Source organism: Aspergillus mulundensis, assembly GCF_003369625.1.
Source record: "Aspergillus mulundensis strain DSM 5745 chromosome Unknown scaffold_11, whole genome shotgun sequence".
In the NCBI taxonomy this organism is placed as follows: domain Eukaryota; kingdom Fungi; phylum Ascomycota; class Eurotiomycetes; order Eurotiales; family Aspergillaceae; genus Aspergillus; species Aspergillus mulundensis.
The window spans coordinates 1,420,677-1,447,409 of NW_020797899.1; the positions used below are offsets into that span (position 1 = coordinate 1,420,677).

Consider the following 26,733-nt stretch of genomic DNA (forward strand, 5'->3'; position numbering starts at 1 on the left):
CTTTTAAAATTATACTATAATTATTTTTTTAATAGTGCTTGTGGGTGTTAAAATATACTTTACTTTATAATATAAAGGTATTTTTGCCTATAGTTTTTTTAAAAGTAAAAAAAACTATTAATATAAAGTAATAATTATATTAAATTTATTATTAAATTTATACTTTTTATAACGCATTTTAATAAACTTTTAAATTATATTATAATTAGCCTAAATAATAATAATAATTTTTTTAGACTATATAAGCTATTATATATTTATTTTTATTAAAAACCTAGTTAATTTTAATATAAAACTTATTTATATATAGTACCTGTTTTAAATCTACTTATATTATTTATATAATATTATTTATTAAACTTTTTATAAACTATATTTAAACCTTTTTTAATATAGTTACCTATTTTTAATATAATATTAATATTAATATTAGGCATGGGATATTTTTTTAATAAGTATTTTAAAATTATATAAGTTTAATTTTAGGCTTATTAACTAGGTTTATATATTATAGTCTTTTTTATTTTTTAGTTTTTTATTTACTATGTTAAGTATAAAGGCTTTTTTTAATAAATTTATTACTTAATTTATTATAATAATAAAAGTAAATATTATTTTTATAATAAATATAAAAATTATATTAGGTATTATAAAGCCTTTTAACATATTAAAAGTAAAAATATTTATAAATATTAATTAAAATTAATTAATTAAAATTTTAGGGCTTTTAGCGTTACTATTTTAATTAATTATATATAAATTTTTAAATATAAAATAAATAAAAACAAGTAATATTTATAAATAAAAAATTAAAAAAATTAGGGGCTTATAACCTATTAAATAAGTTAAAAAAATTATTTATAAAAATAAAATAAAAATATTATAAAATAAATAATAATATTATAAAATAATAAGTAAATTTAGCTAAAAAATAATTTATATATAAATTTTTTAATAAAAAAAGTAATATATAATAATACTAGCCTCTTTAAAATAAGCGCGGGGAATAAAGCTAATTTAGGCTAGAGGCTTCTAGCAGCTTCTCCGGCCTGCCAGACCTCCGCTCCAACACATTCTAAGGGATTCCGGTCGGGACAGATGGTATGGGCCCTTGACATGAAGGTTCTAATGGTGTAATGATCTCTGATGCTGTAAGATCCATTGGACATGCTACATTTGTCTTATATGCAGGCCAGAAGTGCGATGGGTAGTCTACAGTACCATCATATTCAGTGCTTGCCATGTCGCCCACTCTAGGTACAGCAGGGCAACGCGTCCTATGCATACCGGAATCAAGCAACTGCAGTGTGCTCGACAATAAATATGTACATAGTAAATACTCATAACCCAAATCTAACCAAATCCTAAAACGCCATAACAATACCTAAGTGCCTCATGAATCCCCCTTAACCGAAGCCGTCACAAACGTTGACTCAACCCTGATCTGCGACACAGACCCGTGGCCGTACTCCAGCTCCGCATCCGAGCCCCCTCCGCGCGGCATACTGGTAACATAGTTCGTCAAGCCGATCTCATCCTCATCCACATCCACCCCCTTATTCCCCGCGCCTCGACCCAGCATACTCATACTCCCGCCGCGCGCACTGAGACTCTGCACGCCCGAGCCATGGCCCCCGCGACCGCGCGATTTCGTACTCGACAATCCCGCCCGCGAGTTCGAGTTGCCGTAGCTTTTGCTCTTGCTGTAGGAGTTTGATATGGAGCGGTGCGCGACGCGCGCGAGGGGCGCGAAATGGGGCAGGCACGCGCAGACGATGGCGACGGAGGGCTCGATGGTGCTCCAGATGAAGACGGGGCCCATGAGCCAGGTGAGGTCGGTGGCGGACATGAAGACGCTGAGGTAGTGGATTCGGACGATGCTTGCGACGCAGACGCTGCAGTGCCATTTAGCTGAGCCCAGCGTTCCGGGGCAATTCAGACTGAAGTCGGGTAGGTATGTCACTTACAAGATCCCCACCGCCATGATCCCGCACACGGCGGCCTTCTTCTTCAGCGTCATCTGCAGCTTCGCGATGCGGGGGAACGGAATGGCCAGGATGATGAAGTCGTTTAGCATGTTGATTATCCCCGCCGCGAGGAAGAACTGGTTGATGTCGATGCATGTGCCTGCGGTGCCGCTGAACTGCGTCCAGAAGTGGCTGACGGGGCGGCAGGAGGTGCTCATTGTGACCCAGACGATGATCGGGTAGGAGGCTGTGATGATGCCGGAGATGGCCATGGCGATTTTGAGGGATTGCTCGAGGGGCGAGAAGACGCGCTTGTAGAAGAAGAGGATTGAGACGCGCGTGCCGGTGCACGAGAGGGCGTAGATGAAGGTGTAGGAGAAGAGGAGCTGGGGGGTTAGACGAGTGTAGGTAGCAGGGGTGGTGGACTCACTCTGTACAGGGACATTAGGTCGTTCAGGGAGACTGCCCACACATGCTTGCCAGCGCCCACGGTGCCGCCTTGCTTGTCAGTGGGATTCCACATGGTGAGATGGTGACCACTTACCCGCAACGCTGATTCCAGTCGTCGCAGCTATACCAACCTGAAGACATCAATTAGCAGGGTGTACACTTGAACCGACCGATAACCTCAACCCACCAAAGCCGACAGAATCGCCCAGTCATCCGCAAGAAACGGATTCCGCAGAATACAGCGAGCTATGAACCGCAGAATAATCGCCACTACCGCCAGACACAGCATCGCAATCACGGCGCCGTTATTTTCTTCCCAGCTCCCCTCGGTAAGGTCGACATTGTCCGGGGCAGGCCCGAAGAGGGCTTCGATGGCTGGATCCACGGCCATGAGAAGAGTCACAGAAGAACCGTAACTGTGGGAAGGCTCACATCGAGTCGATGTTATGTCGATCTTCAAAACCCAGGGGGATGGTTGAGCAATGGGTCGCGGTTAAATGAACACCTGGTCAGTCCTGACCTCATCGACAACAACAAGAAGTGGCATGTTACATGGGGCCGAGCCGTGTTTCCTCAGGAAACGCGCCATGGAAGATATTGGCCGGGATTGCGGTTAATCTTGTTGGTTGGAGATAGATGAGCTGTGGGGAATGCGCCGTTAGCGGGGGCCCAGACAGGGGCCTGGCGGACCGGCCCTGCACGTTGACAAGGCACGGGTCGGCTTTGACTCGGTAACAGGTTGACCTTCCGACTTGGGTAACGGTTTGAGGTAGAGGCCATGCGGTTGGAGATAGAGTGGTGGTGCGTCGTGGTCAAAAGGTGTCGGTTCCCCTCTGCCCAGGTGCTCTATCCCGTCTCCAACCGTCCACTGCAAGCAGAGAAAATGGATAATCAAGGCATTCCCAAACTCACGGCTCTCGAGCGTATCGGGCCAAAGGGCTACCTCCGCTATGTATTCCCCTTCCAGCTCGCAGACAACTACGATTTGGAGCAGGTGGCGCGCGTAATCCAATCCGGGTACGAAGCCCTCACGCGCCGGATTCCCGTCGTCGGATCCGAGGCCGTCCCTGATCAAACCTGGCACCAGGCGGGGGTGATGAAATTGCAAGGGACGGGGGATAAAGAGGGTGCGCGGCTGGTTGTCAAGGACCTCCGCAGTTCATATCCGTCCACGTACGCCGAGTTAAAGGCGAGGAATTTCCCGGTCGCTGCGTTTGACGCTGAGACGCTCTGTCGCCGGTCGGTGTGGCCGCGGGCTGGGGAACGACTGCCTGTGTCGCTTGTGCAGGCCAATTTCATCCGTGGTGGCTTGCTGCTCACATGGTGTATCTTCCATATGGCCGGCGACGGCAGGTCGTTTTACCTCTGGACGAAGGTGTGGGCTGAGGAGTGTCGGCGGGCGCAGGGGATCGAGATCGCAGAGCCGGTTCAGTTCCCTGGGGCTGTGTGGAAGGATCGCAAGCAGGTCATGAAGCCGTCCGGGAACAATGCAGGCAAGATCGAGGACCATCCCGAGTATACGCTCCTCCCGTTCACGCCGCAGGGGGCGCCGCCGAAGATGCTCTCCCAGAGTCACCGGGGCCAGGTGTTTTACTTCTCGAAGGAGTCGCTGGCGGCGTTGAAAGCAGAGGCGTCGCCTGCTAATGCGACTCAGCCGACCGATCAGTCCTGGGTGTCGACCAACGACGCTCTGTCTGCGCTCCTCTGGCGCACCGTCATGGCAGTGCAGTCACCACTGGAAACCCTAGAGGGCGATCCCGTATCGACATTCAACATCGCCATCGACGGGCGGGCACGAACAAGCCCTAAAGTCCACCCAGACACACTGGGCTGCTTCCTCGAGTACGTCGCGATCAAGCTGCCGATCCGCAAGATCCTGGGCGAGCTGAACATCGCCGATCTGGCGATCCAGATCCGCAAGGCCATCATCCGGGCAGACGAAAGCTTCACAGACGATGTTGTTGCTCTGGTGGACAAGCTTGAAGACGTCGATCGGCTGGTTCCGACCGCGTTTTTGGACGTGCCGGGCTTTAATTGCATCCAGACCTCGTGGATTGGCTTTGAGATGTATGGACTGGACTGGGGCAGTTTGCTGGGGAAAGGCATTGAGGCAGTTCGATCGCCGCATGTGGGAGTGCTGAATGGGACTCAGGTTGTGCTGCCGGTGCTGCCGGACGGGGGGATGGAGGTCGTCATGGGCGTCGAGGGCACTTGCTTGCAGACGCTGCTGAGGGACCCCTTGCTGACGCGGTTCGGGGTCTCGAGGTAGTGAGGTTGTAATGTCATATTTAGCCGTCTGATGATTTGAGAATGAACACGACAAGATTACCAAGACAAGCAGAAATGCCAAACCTGGGATGCGATGATGAAGTCCGCCCGGAAGAACAGTGGGGAAAAATAAAAAGCAAAAAGGGAACGTCCCCGGACAGGCTCGAACTGTCAACCTCCTGATGACTATTATGGAATAACAGTCAGACGCGCTAACCAGTTGCGCCACGGAGACTTCGTTGAGGAAGAGCACCTTACTTGCAGTATATATCCACAAAGTGCACACAGCTCAGGTCATCGATTAACGAACAATTCTACCTCAATCCAACACGCAGATGCTTATGGGAGCCCAGCCCTACCTAAAGATGCTCTTAATCAAAATGTGTCATCAAGCATGTAGCAATTATGATACTTGGTGCAGTAATTGTCATATTCCTTATTATGGATGCCACCGCGAGAAGCCCTAGCAGATATATATATATTGGCGCGGTACGTCCTCCACCACACGAGCTGCTCAACAAAGGCCAACCAACCAACTGCCCATCGACAATCCCGACGAAACCAATAAAAACGAGGGACTATGAAGTGCCATCGTCGTGTTTCCCATATAGGGTTATTATATCCGCTGGCAAAGTGACGTACTTACAGATACCCGACCTGACGACGTGCGAGGTGGATACCCCATCACTGCAGTGTAAACAGACAAATATTATATAACCTGAGGCATGATATCGGTCTACATTACTGACCTTGTTGCCTGCATCCACTATGTACACCTGCCCATTGCCCAGAAATCTAACAAATCATCCCAGAACATGCAATGCTTCATAAGGGGTTGGCCTCGGGCAACACCAGCGCCCGGCATATGCTGGGTACGAGGAGTTCGAACCGGCGGCCCACGTCTTCACCAGATACCATTGACAGAGACCCCCGCCACCTGGCGTTTGCGCACCACATGCTTCAGGCGCGGAGTCCTCCAGCAGCGGAACGAATAGACAGCGATTTTTCATGTGAGAGGCAAAGCAGCGGAATGACCTGGTGTCGGAGGCCGGATCAAAAGCAAGGGACGACCTGGCATATCAACAAGCACACATGCAACTGCACAAACAAGAAGCTACCGTATCATCGTCCGTTTGGGCAATGTATCTCCGCACAGCTTGTGTAGATATAAGCGGACGGTTCTTAAGTGATGCTTAGCATCCAGGGGGGGATGCGGTGGAACTGGAGGAAGATGTATATCACTGGTGGAAATGGCTCGGAAAGCTTCCAGCTATACAGATAAACGGCCTTGCCCTGCGAGTCGTTTGACGCTCAGTCCAAGGGCTTCGGGTGGTCATTGCCAGACATTCAATAATATCCAGACGCATCAAGAGATCAGATATAGTGAATAACAAGCGGTAGTGTGCTGCTGCCTGCCTGCGTAATATGTGGACCATGGCTTGCCGGGATATATCTGGTCACGACGAGGCCATACAAGTCAACATCTACCTACTCGCGAAGCCATTGCACTGCCAACCGATGGGGATGTAGAAATCTCTATGTGCCCTGAGGTGCCATGGACGGGATTGGTCTCTACACTGTCGATTTTCAGGAATTCACCACAGTGCTGTCACGGCTTTCCGTTACGGATGAAAGACTTGACCATGGCCAACTCCTGTGGTCTTTCACTATTATTCTAAGCTTGACCTCTGAATCACACCGGTAGGTGGTGTAGTGCCTCAACGCTGGATGCATGAGGCATCTAACAATCGTACGAAAACTTGCCATACGTTTCTATCTAGAGGCGAATGTACGGCCAACTTTGTGGTTACTCTATGTGAATAATACTATGGCAGAGATACTAGAAGAGGAGTTGGTCAGTTGAAGAAGCATTATCAAGAGAGCTGTCTACACTTATATCAACATGCATGTACCACACTAGTTTGTGATTTTCAGAATATCCGACGGGATGGTTGCGCCTTGCCCGGGGGCATGAACGGCGCCCCGCTCGCTACATGGGGCATCACAGTCCCGCTTGGATACGCGGTCACCTCGCATGCGGATTTGATATTTATTCGAGCCAACGGAATCCGCGAGAACAACGCCGGGCTGGTCTCCGTCTGGCAGGCTGGGCAGGAGGGGCTTACAAAAACGGGAGAGACAATCCAGAAACATTTATTCTTGGACTTGTGGCCAACAGACCTAGGTGATGTGACAAGGGCCACCTACGGAAGGCACGCTGTGAGAACCGGGGCTAGCAGCGTGAGTGTTGCGATGCGGTCAAGCACGACAGCGGAGGACTTGCCAGATCTTGGCTTTGCGGGGGGCTAGACTAGGTGGAGACTATTTAGCTTAAAGGAGATTTCACGATTGTTGAAGAAAGTATCTTACGGAATGCCGAACTGAAACCGGGCCTTTATCCTGCTTCATCTCGCTGGTAGCCTATAGTGAGATGCATTCTAGATTGAAGCTTGCAACTCCGGAACGGGAGACCCGAAGAACGACAGTACCAAATGGCTCTCGTGTGGAGTAGACAACAATATCGGATCTATACCTGACAGACACTGTACATAAATCCTTTCTTGTGCATACCTAGAGTCACCGTGATATGCACAGTACAGTAAGAGCCGAGGTTTGTTAATGGCAAGGCTCACAAGCTGTTATTCCTATTCTCCCATGGATGTGCATGATGCGGCTTGACTATATTTCTACGCTTTCTTCTTGAAAGTTACTCCCCAGGTTCTTGTAGCCTCGTTTGCTCTGACTTCCACCTTTGATTTGTTACACTTTATCCTACTAGGTAATTAAATGTGTTGTTGTGCGGGTCGTGTAGTGGCGTGATTGAATTCGATTCTAGCAGCGGTGTTGTTTAGGTATTCCATACAGAGCATCCTCTCATCGCAGCACATGAAGTGGTCAAAGACCCAAAACGCTAGTCTGAAATGCCGCCCAATATTGGTCCTTAGTCCAGCCAATGGGAAGCGAGCCTCGGTCTTGATGTGTGCTAGCTTGCTGTCGGTCGTTTCGCCATTCTGTCTAGCTTTCTGATTGATTTCCAGCGAGCTTAGTTCCTCCAACCTTTCTGCGGAGACGCCTTCGTATTGCCGGCTGCCTGAGGGCATTTGTCAAAGGAAATGGTGTTGGCTTAGGAGATTTCGGAAATCTCCTGTCAATATGATCCCGGTGCGCGCGGTTGTGAGGCGAAGAACTATCCTCATTAAGGTGCATTGAAGGAATATCCTCTGACGTCGTTGGATAATGACCAGAGCAAGTGGGAGCAAGCTTACTATCATAGGCGTCTTGAAGCTCTCCAAACCACTTTGACAATCCGACCAAGGCATCAGCAACCTTGATCTCAAAAGACTGTCTTCCGCCCTGGTCTGTAGTCACTGTATTTAGCTAAATGATAGGCGCTTCAGCGTTGGGATCTGGCGGAAGAAGAGGTCAATGAAACCAGGTACTTGATTGGGTCCAAGGGTTTCCCTTTGATTTTGTCCTAAAAGTCTATTCCAGCAAGGCGTCCTTTATACCCGGGTATATATTACTAGCCAGTTTTCAGCATCCTCCCATACCCAACTCTCAAAATTGCAAATACTCTCACACTAAATATCACAAACCCAACTACACGAAAGCCGGCTCGCATCCCTCAACTTCTGTGTTTCAATGTTACCTTTGGCCTGTGAGTTTCCCAGTGGATGTAATAAGCCGCCTTCTGAACCTTTCGCAGGGCTAAGCTTCCTTTGGAATGGCTGTCTTAACGGGGCAAGCTCTCTCAGACTCGTCGAGCCTTTATACCGAGTGTGGCAGATTGGGCTGCAGAACAAAGTGAAGCGCGGAGAGGTCTGCAAATGTGGTTGGCAGAACTAGAAAGCAGGGAAGGCTAATCATGTTGTTCTGTTTGAATGTCCTCATTAATTGCTCGCCGTTCTGTTGTGAGCTCCATTTGGGGTTATCTGTTGAGGCATGTATGGCAAATAGGACATTAACACAGTGCGCCGCCTTTTGTCAGATTGAGCACATGTTGTTGTAGATAAAAGGTCCAGCTATTCACTCATGGCTGCCCTTCTCGGCAGGCTCCATCGTCAGCCTTAAGAGGCCTTGATTCCTCCAGCCGGTCTTCCTAATCCACTTCATAATCTCGGGCATACAGGGTAGCGACTGCGGAAGTCGCGCTGTTTGAGTTGGCTAATGGTAGCATCCCAGAAAGCGCATCCCTCTGAAGTTGCCGCTCAGCGATGTTACTAACTACACAGACACGGGATTCATGTCGGACTGGGCCATATTGGAGATGCTGGGATGCTCTAAGCATATTCGTGCTTGAGAAAGCCCTCCATCAACCTTGAGTACCACGCGGGCTTTCCCCTCTTGTACAATCTCAACGCCGAGGCCAGATACTGCCTGTCAGAGTCCTCCAAAATCTTTGACAGCAAACACTCCCCAGACAGTCCAAGCTCTTCTTCCTTTTGCTTCACAATAGCAATGTAGGTATCTCTGTCCGCAAATCTCTCAATGTCTTCGGGGCGTTTTGGTCGGCCTCCTTCATCGTAGTCCCACGGTACATCGATAGCAGGAGGAACTACCGAAAGACTTAACGGAAACTCTCCGGATATCTCATACGGTGCTGCAAAAGCGGCTTCCCAGTCAATCACACCAAGGGAGCGGTAGCTGTCATCAAAGACCATGTTATTATGACCAAAGTCCCCGTGGCAAAGCGGAAATGGGCCATTATTGTTCAGCGAAAGCCTGTCAGCTGCCTTGTGAATCAACGTTAAGAAAGAGGATGTGGATTCCAAGATCTCATCAGCGTGTGAGCCGGCGGCCTCCTGGAGTTGATTCTTTGACAGCCCGAATTTAGTTTTCTTTGCCCATGCCCTGAAATAGTCGGCAGCTGTATCGAAGGGGCCGCCTAGGCCTGGTATGGGCCCTTGTCGATATGACCCATCCTTGTTGACTCCGACGACAATGCCGATCTTTGGGAGCCGTAAGTGGAACATTTCTATCTACAAGCATGAAGCCTCTGTTAGCGAATGGCATCATTCGAGGTCACATCCCGGTCATTTCAACCTACATGGATCTCTGCCATTTGCTCAAACACAGCCGATTTGCGTTCCGGGGGGATCTTCATGTCCAAATCCATTCCCACATTGCCTGGAAGACAGTCCATAAGCATGAAAGGCGCCTTGACTGGACAATTTGCGTCAAGTTCCAGCATGTGAACTCTGGGTGTGCGAATTTTGCTTTCTTTCTGAATAAGCTGAATCGTGCTATGCTCGGACGCCATGATAATTTTCGCTGAGGCTGAATTGTTTTCATCTTCCGATAGATGAGGCATTCGAAGCCTTGCCACCCATTGTACGAAATCGTCAAATTTGATAATGCGTACCATGTGGTTATAACCAAGCCCGACATCCGGGAGTAGCTTGCATCTGATTCCAGAACGCGAGGCTGCCGCACAGCTGAGAAGCGCATTCCAGTCTACCGAGTCATGGAAGTTTTGTGCCCTTAAGCGCAAGGTATGGCCATCCTGGAGAGAAGAGAAATAATTCCAGCGGTACCCTCCGAAAGAATCACTGTTCCCTAAATACTGGTTAATGGACGTTGAGACCTTCATCAATTTGAAGCCTTACCGGGCATGTTGGGAAAGGTCAAACGGAGTAAGCAGCAAGCCAGAAGGGTCCAAGGCAGAATTTCGAGAGTTAGGGAAGGTAAGGAAGTAGGCAATTGCGCAGGCAGGCGACTGCTTTATAGCATGTGAACTGGTTAAGTTACTCAGCTGGTCTTGGCACCAAAACTATGATTGCGGGGTTGGACAGGAAACGCTCTCTCACTAAGGGTGGCAACAATTTAGCCAGCGAGGTTCACTGCTTTAGATATCTTTGATTAATCTAACTACCGCATGTTGTGTGACCAAGAGAGCAGCAATATGAGTCGCCATGTGTTTCTAGTTCTAACTTCTACTTAGACCAGGCCTAGGCTGTGGAGGCAGTAATAAGAAGTCATCCTCCCTGAATCCCCCAATATGCAAGGCCCGTTAGCCGCAGATTATTCTTGCCAACATTTTCGAAGGTGCATCTGATATTGTTGGTTGGCTTGTCAAATTCTTATCAAAAACGCCATCCGAGGTCATACAAAAAGATGGTCCTAGACCATGGATTATATAAGTATCAACGGCTGTTTAATGGTGTTGCACAAGAATCACTAAGTTGTTAATTCTCAAAGTTCCAACAAATGTGCTGACCCAGAAATGGGTAGACAAGCTCTGCGAGAGTATAGTTTCCTCTAAAAAGATAAGAAAAGGTATCCAAGGACCGACTCAGTCAATATTTACCTTAAATATCACAAGTTTAAAGCACAATGCCACGATGTAAGGCTACCCTATAACTGTGAGGGGCGACGTCCAACTAGTTCCTACCTAGTACCTAAATATGGCCATGTACAAGAAGGATTAGTTGATGAAGAAAAGAGGGGTTTAAAGGCGTGAAACATGAGTCTAAGCAAATACTTATTATTATACCAGAGATAGAGTTTCTGTGTGAATGTTAATTTCGGCCTCCGTACTCACACTAAACCTGCGCTTTACTCAAAGCAGTCGACGGGTGCGCTGGCCGCTGATTGGCCGCTGAAGATATAGTTATTTCTCACACAGAGCTATATAATACCTGTCAACCTGTCATCCTCTGTATCTCAACGCTAGCTGGCTTGCCATCATGACCCTCAAGGTCGCCGTGCTCATCAACACGCCTCCCACGAACAAAGAATTCTGGACCGACATACGGACCTCCTATTTCAAGGCCCTTGGTGCAGTCGTGCCAACCGCCGACGTCCATTGCTACGACCCAGTCTTTGAAGGGGAATTCCCTAATCCAGCTAAGTACGACCTGATCACCCTAAGCGGCGGCAAAGTGGACGCCTTGTCCTCAGAGCCGTGGGTGCTGGGTGTTCCGGACTTTATGCGCAATACTGTGCGCGAGTATCCCTGGACCAAGATCTTGGGGATTTGCTGGGGACATCGGGCTTTTTGCAGGGCGCTTGGGGGCGAGATTCGGCCTGTTCCAGGCGGTCCGATTGTATGTTGTTACCTACCATTGCGCTGAATCTCTCGGCTTGGTTATCCCTGACTGATCTATGTATTTGTTACTCAAGGCGGCCATCCAGTATATTCCCTTGATGGAGGCAGTGAGGAAATTCTTCTTCTTTGCATCGCAAAAAGGCTCCTACGTACGTGAAAGGATAGCATTACCATTATAGCTAATTAGACTTTCCTTACTGAATCAGATCTTCATGTTCTACCTCAATATGACGTGTCTAGGGTCTTGATTATCACGTGCCCTTCTCCGTCCGATGACTCACACGTACAAATCCACATCCCTTCGGGATCAGATCAAACCAACAGGTAGATGCCAGAATGTACAAGCCTGCTCCGCCAAGACCCAAGAAGACCAACATTGTGCGCTCGCGCAACGGGTGCCGGACCTGTCGTGAGCGGAAGATCAAAGTAAGTACCCTATACCGCTGTCGAGCGCAGGACTGACGTCCGCAGTGCGATGAGAAGAAACCAGCCTGTGGAACATGTGTCAGGCTGGGAAAGCCGTGCACAAGGATTCAGCCAGCGTTTGAGTTCCGCACTGTAACTATACCTCCACCTGTGCATCCGCAGTCTTCGACGACTTCCCCCTCCGTGGCCAGGCTTCCTCCAGATGGACACCATGAAGAGGAAAGGCACACGAGCACCATTCCCTCTATTGGGTGTATGGACCTGATCAAGTCCCTGCAGCACTCAGAGCGCGACATCTACTATACCACGTACTGGGAAGACAGCTGCCTTCCAGCCCTACATCCAATCTTCCTTGCTTTATCTCAGGTTGCGGACGGCAAGGCAATCCTCCGCAACTCCATCCTGGCCTTGTCCTCATGCCACTTCAGCCGCCAGCAAGTGGAGCGTAAGGCGGCTGGCACTTCGCACATGCACATGGGGAGCTTCAGCCCCAGCCTTAGCCACCAAACAAGGAGCCATCTGTACTATTCGTCGGCTATCAAGGAAATAACGCGAATAGACCCAGAGACTGTGTTACGTGACTTCACCATCATCATCGGCGTCTTGACGCTGTTCACATACATCGAGTCGTCCGTTGGCAATTTCCAGGGTTTCCGATGCCATGTGGACGGGATGTCGCAATTGCTCCAGAGCCATGCGGACAAGCTGAATGATCCAATGAATACAGCGCTCGTTATGGCATGGATGCAGATACGCTTCGTGAACTGGTGGTCGCGCGCGTATTTTAGCTCGTGGGAGGTCCACCGGCGGTTACCTTCGGTGCCTCTGCCCCGATTCCTCGAGGGGAGGCCCGAATCGCCCCAGAGCCGCCGGGTGCTTGTCCTCAGCATCCTTTGTGAATCACATCGGTTGCACTCTGGTCACGTTTTAGGGTGTCTAGGCCGCGGCGCGGGTGTAGACCCACAGGCGGACATCGAGCACTTTGAACAGAAAGGAGAGCTCGAAGAATGTCTCTACTTGCTTCACGAACAGAAGCGCAGACTGGACGAATGGCTTGCCCGCCTCCCGCCTTCAGAGTGGCCCCTATCCGACCACGGTGATTGCCTGAGCAACGACCCTAAGGAACCAGAGGACCATGCCACACCAGTTCACTTTCACTCTCATGACGCGGCACTCAACTTTGCGTATTATGCCCTGGCTCGAGTCATGCAGTGCGATGGGCTGCTGCGCAGTTTACAACATCGCAGTCTTTATCGTTTGTACGACTACGAGGAAGAGGAAAGCTGGATCCGCCTCCTCCTCCGCATAACGAACGGCACGGATATACAGACCTCCCTCGCAAGAAACAACTACACAATCGGGTTCCAGGGCTTGTTACTAGCCGCGCTTCTGCGGTGTCAGAGTCCGGCCCTTGGCGCCGCCATACAGAGCTGGGTTCAGAATTTAGCAAATCTCCAGCCGACAGAAGAGGGTTCGTTTCCGATTTACCAGACTCTGGGCGTCATCAAGGCGATTAATCGTCAGAAGCAGGCGGGGCTTGATGTCCTGGGGGTTACGCAGCCTGTTGACGATGGCGGAGGGACACCCAAGGTTACGGCCTTTAATAGCCAGCCCATCGACCGGCTAGTTCTTCATGGTAGATCTCGACGAACCGGAGTTCCGTTTGCGGAGTGTGTTTGTCTCGACATTTGACCATCACCTCAGTTGTTGTTGGTATATAAGGCTGTAATATGGCGGAACTGTATCTGAATCAAGTGCCTGCACTCTTTAACCTTTACTATAAGCCGACGATGACTGCCCTCGCTGACGGAAGCTATACTGCACCGAAAGACGAATGCTTTTTGCCGGGATTATCCGTAGTATGCGTTCGAGTTGGGACAGGAGTTCCCCCCTTCTTTTTCCCAAATGCTCAGGGATATTGTTGTCCAAAACGATGCATCCGAAAGGCCTTCCCAAAGAGCATTGCCTCTCATCTTGATCCGGGGTAAACGCAAACATACACACGGCCTCTGCGGTGTTATTGGTGTACGGCTCTAAGAGCTCGCACAGACCGACATTGCCAGTCAAATCCACAACAGCTTCCATCTTCGGCCCACCCATGATGTAAAAACTGGAAGTACTATCACTATTTTCTTATGGATTCAGTGGCGTGGGCGGACAAACACATAAGGTATGGTCTGGGCCGAATCCTTCACAAAATCGGGGCCGCAGAGCTATTAAAACCAATAATAAATGAAACTCCCATGGCAGCTAAGTCCATTAATCCACTCAATCGCTACCACTAGTGGTGACGCTACTAGCAGGATGATGACCCACGGTTTGACCATCGCTCTTGCGCCCTGGACTGGGTAAGTACCCCGTAATCCAGGCTGGTGGGGAATCCCCGGTAAAAAAACATTGGCCACCTGCATTGTAGTGCGCAGACAGCTACATCCAGCCTAGCCACATAGGGTGTGCGAGTGCGCTAGCCTGGAGGTGCTGTCTCTCCCGCTCGCCACAGGGCTGCCTTTTTGATGGAATATTAATGGCCCAGGGTGAATGTATCAGAGTCTATATCTTTTCATTCCATTCCGCTGCCTCTATTAATTTGTGTTGCACCTAATATACTACCTATATATCAAAAGAAGGTCTCCTTCGGCGTGCATTCATCCTTTACAACTTGACCTTTAATGATCATAAAGAACAATGGTTTCTGCTGTAGGTGTCCATGCGAGATCATGGTGTGCCTACCACAAGCGCAGATTTCCGCGCATTGATATTGAACTCGATTATGAGATTCTGGGCAAGATGCCGCGCTATACAACAGGAGACACGGTTCGTGGAGCCATAAAAATATCCGGAAGTAGCGCAGTCAGCTTTGACAAACTAGACATCAAACTGGAGGGTATGTAGGTATACTACCATGGATACCTGTCATGGGAAGAGCAAAACTCTAACCTAAGTGTCTACCATAGGTGTTAGCATGGTTCTGGCTGCACGCGACGGGCTGCTCATCCTACGAGGAGCTTCCCAGAAATTTCTTCAGCTTCACCACCCATTCGAGCCGTCCGCTGATTCGACTCACGTTATGCCTGATCACCCTTACAACATCCGCTTCGAGTTCGCCATACCCCCGTGCCTCCTTCCCGATGTCTGTGTCCAGGAGAAGAAGAACCCCTCTGTTGAACGCTCCCACACCCTTCTCCCGCCGTCCCTCCACAATGAGTTAGGCAAGAGGTCATCGGAAGCATGTTGCATCACTTACCATATTTGCGTTGATATCCTGCGAAGACGACAAGACGGGCTGCTGGAATCCCTGGGGCGTGCTAAGAAACGGATCACCATCACACCAGATAGCAACGAGAATCCACCGATGCTTCTGGAGCCCAATATCCCACACCCGCAGTATCGCATTTGCCAGGAAAAGACCGTCAAGGCAGGCGCCGCTCGCCGGGATATTGGACGTCTAGTCGTCGCCGCATCACAGCCAACACCCATATGTCTAGGCACACCTGCCCGTGGGAGCCTGGGGTCGAAGACCACAGTGTACCTCCGGTTTGATCCCCTTGGTGACAATCCGCCCCCAGCACTCCATTGTGTCTCCACCAAACTCCGCGTCGCAACATACTATTCCGTTTCTCACTTCGATGAATATCCAGACATGTTACCTGAATCCAAACGGAAGGCGTCGAATATCGGCCTTAATCGGAAAACAGTTGCTCTGCAGGAACTCTGCATATCATCTGTTCAATGGACGCGGCATACCACCGGACTCGATGACAACTTGCCTGACACTTCTACAGTGCACTCATCTCCCGAGTCGCCGGCCTCATTGCGTCAAGAGACTTACTACTCAGCCGCCGTGGTGGTCCCTCTTACTTTGCCGGACAGAACACCCTTCATTCCCACTTTCCACTCATGTCTGATATCTCGCGTGTACGCTGTCCAGATCGATGCATCCTACCGCGCTCGGGATCGAAGCGTGCGAAAGTCAACTGTCTCCCTCCGAATTCCGATCCAGCTCATCAACCGGCAGATATCTTCCCGAGACGATGGAGATGCGCCGCTCTAGAGGATTGAATTCAAATCGTTCCTTCGTTGCGCCTGTCTCATTCGTTCACATCTCGTGCATGTCGCGGAGGTTCTAAAATTGCCTTTTTTATCAGCCGCAGCAAAATATACATTGAGATAGCCATCCTGTTGCTGGCTCTAGTTACCTCGGCAGGCCTCTTCCTCCTTACCCCTTTCACCATGCAAAATGTTCCATAGATGGATCCAGACGTATACCAACTTCTTCCAAAAGACCGAGGATGTTCTCTACACAGATATGGGACTTGAGCAGTGCATTGAGCGGAAGCAGTATCAAATTTGTCTTCGATTCTATTTATTATATCATGCAGAGAATTTACGGGTGGAGCATCGTGCACTACGATTTAGCCCTAGTGGTCGATCTCAACCACAATGTGCCCAACACCCCTCGAAACACAGGCCAACATCTCGAATCTCTGTTCATCTTTAGTGAGAGCAGAGCCCCGATGCTCGACCCTTCCACACTTAACAGGAACCCTACAGGTCCCACAGTTGCCCACCTCACACGAACTACTAACACCAAAGCCAGCATCTTTCAGGACCTCCAAGAGCGTCTGGTCGGCTCCAACCTGCAAATCAACCTTCCTTTCTTGACCGATCGCCTCAACTGTGAACGGATCCCCCGATGATTCAGCCTGAAAGACCTCGTAGTGCACCTCGTCGGAATCCATGCCGATATGCGCAGCCGTTTGAACCACGTCATCGATCATACGCTGCGGCCCACAGACATACACGTGGCTGTTCCAGATCCGCCCTTTCAATATTGTTGCAATGTCCAGGCGCTCACCCTTGGATCTGTCGTAGATGGTGATATGTTGGCCTAGGCCAAGATCAGACAACAATGGCATAAACGGGACATCGCCGGACGTCCGGACAGCGTAATGCAGGTGGAACGTCTGATTTATATCCTTGATCCGGTTCATCATGGCTAGGAATGCCGTGATTCCTATGCCCCCGGCAATGAAGATGTGGTGCGAGGCCATCTTGTCCATGGGCAGGGTGTTCGAGATGGCACCGAGGGAAATCGTATCGCCGCGATTGAGACGGTCATGGATATAGCTCGATCCGCCGCGGCTGTTGTCGTCGAGCGCAACACCCAGCACAAGGGAATCGGTGTTGCCGCTGACAATAGAGTACGCCCGTTTCAGGCCGTTGGGGAGCCTGACCAGCGCGTTGCTCCCAGGGAGTATCTTACTGGACTGCGCGGACTTGGAGACGGCTTCAAGCTCAAGCCGGACAATCCGCGGCGTCTCAAAGACCTTCCTCTGAACCGTGACATCCCTCCACGTCTCCGGTGGCTTGTTCTTAGCAGCCTGCATCTTCCGCCACCGCTCCCGAAACACATCCCTGCACTCATCCCCCATCTCCTCAATCCCCATAAGCTCCCGCACCACACTCTCATCCTCCTTATCCCGATGCACATAGTGATGCAGCCGCGCAATCGACCAGCGCTGATATCGCCGCTCCACAACCCGGATCTCCATCCCGGCCTCGATCACCCCCTCCTCACGCACGCGGTAATACCACCCCGTCTTCGCGGCCTCGTGCGTCCGCGGCGCGAAATTCTTCACCCCGAACCGCTGGTTCAGCTTGAAGCATGGCTGCCGCGGGAGACTCACCTCCAACACGCAGCCGTGCTCCCCGCCTGTTAGATCCGAGCCCGCGGGGCCAATCCGCACGATGTCCCCGATGCAGATGTTGGTCTCGTCGTGGGTGTCGGCGACGAGGTTCTCGCCGAAACCGCCGGGGGTGAAACGTGCGGCGATCTCGGGGGTGGGATACTGCGACGCCCAGAAGGCGTAGTGGGCTGAGCAGTACTGGTGCAGGGCTTTGTCGGGGCCGCCGTGGAAGGTGAGGTCGTGTTCGTCGTGGGAGAGGCCGAGGGGGGAGACGTGGAGTTTGCCGTGGCGTGGTTGCTTGTTTATGCCGGAGAGGACGGGGCCGAAGGGGAGGAGCTTGGAGGTGCGGATTTGCGCGAGGGTTGTTGGGGGTGGGATGGCGATGGGGGAGAGGTCGATGCTGGGCATGGTGGATGGATAGGAGAGGGTTCTAGGGACTTGTTCTGTGCCTAGGTACCTTAGGTACCAGAAGTAACCCTTTTATACTTCTCTCAATGAGTCAATCAATAATATCCGGTCCCTGGAGTGGGTCTGCGCTAGTCTCAAAGCAGTGCGCGGGTGCGATGGCGGGGCCCTAGTACGTATACGGTTAGAGGGAGAGGCCAGGCCGATCCACTCCGCCACCTGCACTATTAATAATAGTAGTGCTTATAATTAAATAGGTTTTATATTTTCTACTAGTTTACCTTAGGTTATTATAATAGTTCTACTTATCTTGCTTACATGCTTTACAGAATCTTAGGTATTGATTATAAAATTATTTATATACTGCCTAATCCTTATTACTCTTATCCCAGCATGTTCACTAGATATAGTAATATTAAGATATCATTCTTTATTAGACTTATTATTATTCTTGCTCCTCTTTAAGCCTTCTCCATATATAATAATTTTATTTGATAAAGGCAGGCCTTTTATTACCTAGTAGTCTAAAAGGATCCTCTATCCCTTTTAATATAGGGTTTTAATTAGGGTTTTAGGCATCTTGATAAGTTGCTCCCTCCTAGGAACAGGGCCCTTTACTTAAGTACTAAATTATTTATTAAGGGGGTTAAAGTCCTAAATAATAATTAGGAATTCACTATACTCTTTTTTTAAGCTAGCTTAGTAATAGATTCATCCTGGTAGATCTTATTTAACCTCGTAACTTAGTTATTTTATAAAATTTATTAGAGCTAATATTTTATAATATAATACTCCCCTTAAAGTCTTTAATAGTAGTCCTTTTTTAATAATAGTCCTTCATAAATTATTATCCTTCCTAGACTTTTATCCTTTCTAGACTATTATCCTCTTATAACTATAGTCCTAACTAACCTACTATTCTTCTCTTCCTAGCTATCCTAGCCAGGACAGCTATCGCTATTTCTACCCTGTGACTCCGCCTTGCTAGGTTCTTAACATACAGCAACTAACAAGGCACATTAACTACAACCATCACACCGGACCGGCCTTGGCAGATCGCGAGGCATTCTCAACTTCCACAGCAATGACCTCCTGGTCCTTGGGATTGCGTTCCATCATTTCAGCCCCCTCGTGTGCATGGTCCACGCCGCCGAAGATGGTGTCCATATGTTCCAGCGCGACTCCCTTGGTTTCGGGGATCAGGAACCAGACAAAGCCAAACAAGACGACGTTGATGGCACCGAACATGTACATCGCATAGCTATTCCGCGTGAGAGACGATGTCAGCAGGTAACCGGGGCAGTTAAGAGCAACCTGGGCGTTGCGACTTACAATCCTTTCTTGTCCAGGAATATAGGGAAGATTTGTTCTGTTGATGAGGTCAGAATGTTTGGAGCCAGAATGTAGATTTGGGCATGACGAGGACTTACGGAGGATGGTGTTCGAGATTGACTGTGACTGAGTTGCCATACCAATGGCCTGGGCGCGGATGTTCATGGAGAAGATCTCGGACGTCCAGATCCACACGGTGGCGCCCCACGATGGCTTGTAGAAGAGAGCAAAGAGGAACATCAGAAATACGGTGGCAATACCGACTGGCCTCGACTTTGCCCCGTCAGCGAGGTCGGGTGTTTCGGTCACCACTGCAGCGACGATAAACATGCACATGCTCATTCCGGCAGCTCCAATCAGGAGCAGGGCACGACGTCCGAAGCGGTCCACCATCCAGGTCGCGTTAAGGGTGAAGAGGATGCCGAATGTGCCGTTCAGAGCATTGATGAGCTGGATCTCACTGTTGCTCTTAAATACTTTCTTGTAAATCAGCGTCGAGTACATGGTCAGCGATCCCTGGCCGGTAAACTGTTGGCCGATGTTGATCCCGCAGGCGAGCACTTGGATCAGTTAGCTATGTGATTCTCACTTCAGACCGGGGTACAGGGGATACGAACGAAATCTGTATCGGATCGCCTTGTCCTTCCACAGCGGCGCGTACCTTCCGGGATTCGTCTCCTTTTCGAACATGATTGCTTGCCTAATCTCTTGTACTTCGATCTGCACTTGGTCGGGGTTGTCTCGCACGAGGGTCAGTGCCTTGACTGCATCTTCCGTTCTATCTTTCATGATGTACCTGGACGGAATGAGGACACAAAATCAGGCAAGACCACAAGAGGTGGAAAAGGCGACTCACCATCGAGGCGACTCTGGACAGAATAAAAGCCCAGTCATGATAACAACCGGGGCAAGACACTGAAGGAGAATGACAACCCTCCAGTTCCAGTCACCCAAGCTCTCAGCATTCTTCGTGCAACCATAGTTGATCCAGTAGGCAAGGAACGATCCGACGCCAAAGAAAAGCTGCCAAAAACTCATAATCATGCCGCGCTTCTCGGCCGGTGCCATCTCGTTGATGTAAACGGGGCCCGCGGGCATGGCGAGACCCTGTCCGATACCAGTCAGCGCCCGGCCGGCAATAAATCCGCCCATCACGCGGGGGGTAAATGTTGAGATGATGCTGGAGATGACGATAAAGGCGCAGCCGAGATGCATAGTCCACCGACGCCCGAGGTAGTCGGAAATGGGGGCAGAGATGAAGAATCCTGTTAAAAGGGTAGTTAGCAAAGTACAAAAAGCTATTTGGAGGCGTACCTGTCACGATGCCACCAACTGTGTACGCAGTATTCACAGAACCAATGACCGAGGGTGACTATGCTGGGGTCAATATGAAGAGATGCCTGCAGACAGTTGCTCACCATACCGGATTATGGAAATAGTCCATAAACTCCTTGGACCCCTGGACGGCGTTGAAGCTGGACGAGTCGTATCCATTGAGGATCATGCACCCGCCTGCCACGAGACAGCAGAACCAGAGGTTGAATGTCTTGGAGTTAGATAACATGCTTAGATGACATATGACTGATATCAAATTCTTTGTTAAGTGAGTACATAGCGGTCCGGGAAGCAGCACTCAATCCTGGGCCGGGTCCTGGGCTTAAATAGGACCACCCCGAGCTCGACCCTGTGCGGGGTCTCCGCGTTTCAATATCGGATCGGCACAATCATACGCGAGATTCGTGGTTTAGCTGGGCCGAGTCATGCGAGAGTCATGCGAACTTCTGATCCTTCTTCCTCGCCGGTGGTCCAGACCGTGCCACATTGGGCAGTTACTCCGCGGAAAAATCGGCATGAACTATGGAATAGAGCTTCAGATGCCGGACTATGCCTCGTCGATAGCCGTTTTGATATAAGTTCAGAAGCCGTTTATGGTTACTTCGCTATGTACTGTCCCTTTGCGCGGTTCAAGCAATCCCGAGACCCGATGGTAGGGTGGTTTGCTTTTAGCTACCAAAAGACCTTGAGATAATGATACTGAAATTGCGCCTCGCCTTAGGAGCTCTAGACCGAATGCCCAGTTCCAGCAAGGGGAGATCCAAGGATCACTCATTCCTTCAACTAAAGGCGGAAGATAGAAGATAGTATACCCTGCAATCCACCACTACATTCCAACGTCAGGTGTTGATGCAATCCTCTTTATAGCTACAGGCTACGCCATTGAATACACAGTAAAGAGTGGAATCAGATAGATCCTTGAGGGGCTTGACAGTTACTAGAATATCTAGGGTATGTACAGCAATCACACAAACGCTGAGGAATCCAACTCTCCTGCACAAGGTCCGGTGGCCAGGTTTCTGGCGTGAATTGACAGGAAAGTTTATGGCTGCCAGAACCCAGATCGATTTTTGTATCGTCCGGGAGACGCAAATTAGCCTTGGAGTTGGGAGGAATCGTAAGATCGAGGACGAACTCATTCTCCCGAAGTACCCACGCACACTTGACAAGACCATATGGACCCTCAAAGGCTGCTTCTGCAGACGTAAGTGAGCCACCGGGGTTAGGAGTCACCTGCACCGTCTTCCAGCCATCCAGCGTGCTAATTCCGGCGATACTGCCGTGGAGCCAGCTGGCCACTGCGCCGAGAGCGTAGTGATTGAAACTTGTCATGGCGCCTTCGTTTACTCGCCCGTCTGGCAACATGCTATCCCAGCGCTCCCAGGTTGTCGTCGCGCCCATTGTGATTGGATATAGCCAGGAAGGGCAATGCTTCTCTAGTAGCATGCGGTAGGCGAGTTGCGTCTGGTTGCTCTTTGTCAACGCGTGGCATATCAACGCGGTACCAACAAAGCCAGTGCTGATGCGGAACTTCGATGTGCGAACAAGGTCTCCGAGTCGAGCAGAGGCGACCTTCTGGACTGCCGTATTCGAGGAATCATCCTTTGCATCGTCGGAAATGAGGTCCAGGCAGACTGCAAGAGAATAAGCAGTCTGCGTATCGCTGGCTAGGAGGCCAGCTGGAGTAAGATATTCGTCCCGAAAACGGCGTTTAAGCATCTGCGCATCGTTCTGGTAGAAGGCAGCGTCCTCCTGGTAGCCAAGGATAGAGGAGATCTGCGCCATTGTTCTGGTCACATGGACGAGGTATGCGTCAGCGACAAGAAGACTATTTGTCCGGCCGTTTCCTGCATCCTCTGGTGGTGCATTGGGGTCTAGCCAGTCCCCCAGCTGCCAGACATTGCTATCCCACAGCCCGTCTTCGCCGCGGCGGATACCTGTGGTCATCCAGGCTTTCATGCTTGGGTACTGTCGACGGAGAATCTCTACGTCGCTCGAGGCAACATACGCATCCCATGGCGTAAGCACAGCAGCGTCGTGCCACACGGCCTGCGGGGATGGCTTGCACCAGTGGTCCCAGAGCATCTCTGGCACGACAAGCCCCGGGATTCCGTGCTTGGTTGAGAGCTGGTCCGCAGAGAGATCTTCGAGCCAGCCTGAAAGCATGCCCACAGAGTCGTAGAGGAACATGGCCACGGGGGCAAACACCTGGATGTCACCGGTCCAACCCAACCGTTCATCGCGCTGGGGACAGTCGGTAGGAATGCCAACAAAGTTGCCCCTCATGGACCAGACGATGCTTTCGTGGAGCTTGTTGACCAGTAAGTCAGAGCAGCTGAACCAGCCTCGTCGCCTCATATCGGTGTGCATGACCAGAGCAGTGAAATCGTGGACCGTAGGAATGCCAGACCATCCATCAACCTGCACGTAGCGAAAGCCATGAAAGGTAAACTTGGTCTGCCACGAGGTAACCGCTTTGTCTCCGAAGAAGATTTTATCCGTGCACTTGGCGCGTCGCATTGGGCGAGTGGCCATTTCGCCGTTTTCGAGAACCTCGGCGTACATCAAGGTCAGCTGCGAGCCGACAGGGAGATGGAGCCGGGTGTTGATGCGCAGGCCTCCGACCAGGTTCTGGCCAAAGTCCAAGATGATCTTTCCAGATGCGCTTCGAAGAACCTGGGTCGGCATCATCTCTTCCGTGATGCGGATGGGCGGGGCATCGGTCGCCGTGAGTGCGTTTAGGGGCACATTGGGATTCAGTGTCTTGACCGGAGCCCACTCCCTGTCATTAGTCCTAAAATCGTGCGTCTCACCGTCGTACAATTCACTTTGGACGATCGATGTCGTCTGACAGAGCCACGAGGTATCCGAAGAGAGCCTCCAGGTCTCGTTGCCTTCGAATGTCACCTCCAGCTGGGCCAGAAGCCCGAGTTCATCCCCGTAGATATACCTCCTCCCTCCGCCAAAGCCCAATCGACCGGCGTACCAGCCCTCGGCCACTTCAACGCTCAGGACATTGTTGCCGACTAGCAAAACCTGCGTGACATCGTAGGCCTGGTAGACAAGGCGATGGTGGTAGCTCGTCCAGCCGGGCGCAAGGACGTCCTGGCCAACACGCACTCCGTTCAGACGTGCCTCGTAGACACCGAGCACAGTGATGTAGAGCCTTGCCTTGACTGAAACCCCTAGTTTCTTTGCCAGATCAAACCCCCTCTGCAGCCGAATCGGGCGCAATGGCTCGCCAGTAGCCTGGAATCTCTTTGCCGCGCCGATAAACTGCGCCGTCCAATCGGTGGGCTGTAGCAGGCCAACTTCCACTTGGCTAAACGGGGACCAATCTGTGTATGTTCCGGTCGTTGAACAGGCCCGTACACAGACGCTCGCCATCTCGCGAGATTGAAGCGTCTTGCCGGGCCAGGGTACCAGGACGGACTCGGCGCATTTGACGGGAAAGACCTCAGGTGTACCGCCCAGGGGTGTTATCTCGAGCTCATACGAAGCCTGTTGCCAATCCTTGGGATATTGTCCGTCACTGCTAGGGAGAAAGCGCCATGACAGGCGGGGACGTGAATGACCAAGTCCAACGCCCGTCGGGTGATGCTCGAACGTTGGGGCTGATAGGATGGGCGCAGCAGACATGCTGATTGAATTGGTTGCACAGGATAATGTACAGTGATTGTAGTGTCGATGCAGCTGGAACTGGTGACTAGATATTGATATAGACGCGACGGAGACTGATACACCGATCGGGGCGCTTTGTCCCGTGCTGCGTTGTCAAATGAAGCTTTCCAAGTTTACAGCGCACAGGGGAGAAGCCAAAGTTACTCCACGGAAGTCCAGGTCTACTCCAGCCTGAGTACGTTGATGATCTCCCCACACTACGTACAACCCGGCCTCTCAACCGCTGTGCGTCCCCTCAGACCCTTTCCATCCAAACACCAATCAACACCCCTACTCTTGTTCGGTTTCCTTCTCGACATGCATCGTGTTCAACACAGTCTGAATGCTCTTCTTCTCCAGGCTCTTCTTCACCGGATTCTTCGCTTCAAACACCTCGTTCAGCTCTTCCAGTGTTCGTCCCTTGGTTTCCGGATAGTAAAGGTAAATAATAACCGCTTCAAACACATCCCACCCAATGAAGACAATGTAAAAGTAGTACTTGAGATGCTCAAACGCCGGTCCTGACGCATACTGAATCACGGTGCTTGATGCTGAAATCAGCAACAGAGCAAATGACTTGCCCTTGGCGCGCTGGTGCGTTTCTAGAATCTCGACAATGTACACCGGAGTAATCAGTGTCCAGCCAACGGCGTAGGTGATTCCAAAAATATAAATAAAAGCAATCGTGGCGTTCGCTGCAGAGCTGTTTGAGGTGTTCTCTGCCGCCATTTTCGAGACTGGAGTTAGGATGGAGAATGCGCCAATCATGACCATGAGGGAAATCAAAAGCAAGGGGCGTCTGCCGGCCACATCCATGAGACGTGCTCCAGTGAGCGAGCCAAAGAGACAGAGCACGGGGTAGATGCCGTTTAGCAGAAGCTTCTTGCTCTCGCTGGTTATCCCCGCGCTCTCCAGCATTACTGGTAGATAGTAGTTTGTCACCGAGTTGCCAGACCACTGCCCAAAGAAGCTCATCGACACAACGCAGATCATTCGGCGCCGTGCAGCACGAGTCTTCCAGAGAGAGCTGTAATCCCACCATCTCTTGTTGTCGGGCGTGCTCAGGATCTGGTGTTCCATCTCGCGCATCTGGAATACCACAAGAGGGTGGTCGGCTGAGCCCTCGCCATGCAACTGGGCCAGTATCTCGCGGGCCTTGGAATTCTTTCCGTTGGCCATCAACCAGCGTGGAGACTCGGGAACAATCCAAATGAAGCAGACGACAATCCCAGATGCAATAAGCTGGCAATAAAGGGGGATACGCCATCCATTCGCTCCACCATCCTTGGATGCATAGATAACCCACGCTGCCAGAATCGAACCAATGTGCCTGGCGAGAGGTTAGTGTATTAATTTCGCTATTGGATACTGACTTACCAGAAACAATTGTAGCACCCCATCAGAGTCCCCCGCCATACAGGATGTGCCAACTCACCGACATACACCGGCGCTGTGACGTTGCAGAAGCAGACGCCAAACCCGAGTACGAATCGTCCAGCGAGGAACATCCCGTGTGTCTTTGCGGCTCCAGTCACGCAGGCGCCGAGGATAACGATCAGAGAGCCCGCAAACAGGGCTGCGCGTCGGCCAAACCAGTCATTTAGTGGTCCGCAGAAGGGGACGGCGGCGATAGACCCTGGTATCTCCTTAGTCAATGTACCTTCAACCTTGTAGATATTCCGTACCAATGCCGTAGATTGCAAAGACAAATCCGGTGCTAGATGAGGCAGATTTCCTGTTTTCATCAGCAGGTGCTCGTATCTTCACGGCGATCAACCTTACATATCAAAGTAATCCAGATAGGACTGCATTGCATTGAGGCCGCTGCGTGCGTGTTAGAACATCGTCTCCAGACTCAGAAAGGTCTGTCCAACTCACCCCATGACAGAACCGTCATAGCCATTGATGGTCGCGCAAAAGAACGCCACCAGCAAGCATCCGTACAGACGGAACATAGAAGGTGTCCAGGGGCTGTACTTGCCTTCCTGGACAACATCCGCAATGTCGAGGACTTCCTCGACCACTGGTTGAGGAGTGTGCGAGGCCCCCTCGACATGGTGCGAGTCTGGGAGTGTCTTGGTTTGGGTTGCCATGGTTCCGCAAAGATACTAGATACAGACAATCTCAAATGATGTGCGGTATGAGAGTCTGGCTG

At 50.6% G+C, this 26,733-nt stretch overlaps 10 protein-coding genes across 10 annotated transcripts; 4 read left to right on the forward strand and 6 right to left on the reverse strand.

The window, feature by feature from the left end:
* Nucleotides 1-1,393: 1,393 nt before the first annotated feature.
* Nucleotides 1,394-2,808, reverse strand: DSM5745_09315 (uncharacterized protein; the record flags this gene model as incomplete). The annotated part of the gene is made up of 4 exons (XM_026751331.1): nt 1,394-1,895; nt 1,968-2,469; nt 2,512-2,548; nt 2,605-2,808. 4 exons carry the CDS (start codon nt 2,806-2,808, stop codon nt 1,394-1,396), a joined length of 1,245 nt encoding a protein of 414 aa, XP_026600417.1.
* A 492-nt stretch (nt 2,809-3,300) lies between these two features.
* Nucleotides 3,301-4,686, forward strand: DSM5745_09316 (uncharacterized protein; the record flags this gene model as incomplete). Its single annotated transcript, XM_026751332.1, has 1 exon — nt 3,301-4,686. One exon carries the CDS (start codon nt 3,301-3,303, stop codon nt 4,684-4,686), a length of 1,386 nt encoding a protein of 461 aa, XP_026600418.1.
* Nucleotides 4,687-8,965: 4,279 nt separating this feature from the next.
* DSM5745_09317 (uncharacterized protein) lies at nt 8,966-9,945 on the reverse strand (the record flags this gene model as incomplete). The annotated part of the gene is made up of 2 exons (XM_026751333.1): nt 8,966-9,664; nt 9,733-9,945. The coding sequence occupies 2 exons, from the start codon at nt 9,943-9,945 to the stop codon at nt 8,966-8,968; spliced, it is 912 nt and encodes a 303-aa protein (XP_026600419.1).
* A 1,426-nt stretch (nt 9,946-11,371) lies between these two features.
* On the forward strand, nt 11,372-11,981 carry DSM5745_09318 (uncharacterized protein; the record flags this gene model as incomplete). The annotated part of the gene is made up of 3 exons (XM_026751334.1): nt 11,372-11,731; nt 11,808-11,882; nt 11,940-11,981. 3 exons carry the CDS (start codon nt 11,372-11,374, stop codon nt 11,979-11,981), a joined length of 477 nt encoding a protein of 158 aa, XP_026600420.1.
* Nucleotides 11,982-12,069: 88 nt separating this feature from the next.
* DSM5745_09319 (Zn(II)2Cys6 transcription factor domain-containing protein) lies at nt 12,070-13,851 on the forward strand (the record flags this gene model as incomplete). The annotated part of the gene is made up of 2 exons (XM_026751335.1): nt 12,070-12,159; nt 12,205-13,851. The coding sequence occupies 2 exons, from the start codon at nt 12,070-12,072 to the stop codon at nt 13,849-13,851; spliced, it is 1,737 nt and encodes a 578-aa protein (XP_026600421.1).
* Nucleotides 13,852-14,844: 993 nt separating this feature from the next.
* On the forward strand, nt 14,845-16,210 carry DSM5745_09320 (uncharacterized protein; the record flags this gene model as incomplete). The annotated part of the gene is made up of 2 exons (XM_026751336.1): nt 14,845-15,043; nt 15,114-16,210. The coding sequence occupies 2 exons, from the start codon at nt 14,845-14,847 to the stop codon at nt 16,208-16,210; spliced, it is 1,296 nt and encodes a 431-aa protein (XP_026600422.1).
* Nucleotides 16,211-16,577: 367 nt separating this feature from the next.
* On the reverse strand, nt 16,578-18,254 carry DSM5745_09321 (uncharacterized protein; the record flags this gene model as incomplete). The annotated part of the gene is made up of 1 exon (XM_026751337.1): nt 16,578-18,254. One exon carries the CDS (start codon nt 18,252-18,254, stop codon nt 16,578-16,580), a length of 1,677 nt encoding a protein of 558 aa, XP_026600423.1.
* Nucleotides 18,255-19,283: 1,029 nt separating this feature from the next.
* On the reverse strand, nt 19,284-21,147 carry DSM5745_09322 (sugar porter family MFS transporter; the record flags this gene model as incomplete). The annotated part of the gene is made up of 7 exons (XM_026751338.1): nt 19,284-19,512; nt 19,584-19,620; nt 19,682-20,143; nt 20,201-20,379; nt 20,440-20,848; nt 20,898-20,955; nt 21,007-21,147. 7 exons carry the CDS (start codon nt 21,145-21,147, stop codon nt 19,284-19,286), a joined length of 1,515 nt encoding a protein of 504 aa, XP_026600424.1.
* Nucleotides 21,148-21,341: 194 nt separating this feature from the next.
* DSM5745_09323 (uncharacterized protein) lies at nt 21,342-24,557 on the reverse strand (the record flags this gene model as incomplete). Its single annotated transcript, XM_026751339.1, has 3 exons — nt 21,342-21,451; nt 21,603-21,701; nt 21,893-24,557. The coding sequence occupies 3 exons, from the start codon at nt 24,555-24,557 to the stop codon at nt 21,342-21,344; spliced, it is 2,874 nt and encodes a 957-aa protein (XP_026600425.1).
* A 312-nt stretch (nt 24,558-24,869) lies between these two features.
* DSM5745_09324 (sugar porter family MFS transporter) lies at nt 24,870-26,671 on the reverse strand (the record flags this gene model as incomplete). The annotated part of the gene is made up of 5 exons (XM_026751340.1): nt 24,870-25,908; nt 25,956-26,214; nt 26,264-26,313; nt 26,361-26,402; nt 26,457-26,671. 5 exons carry the CDS (start codon nt 26,669-26,671, stop codon nt 24,870-24,872), a joined length of 1,605 nt encoding a protein of 534 aa, XP_026600426.1.
* Nucleotides 26,672-26,733: the final 62 nt, after the last annotated feature.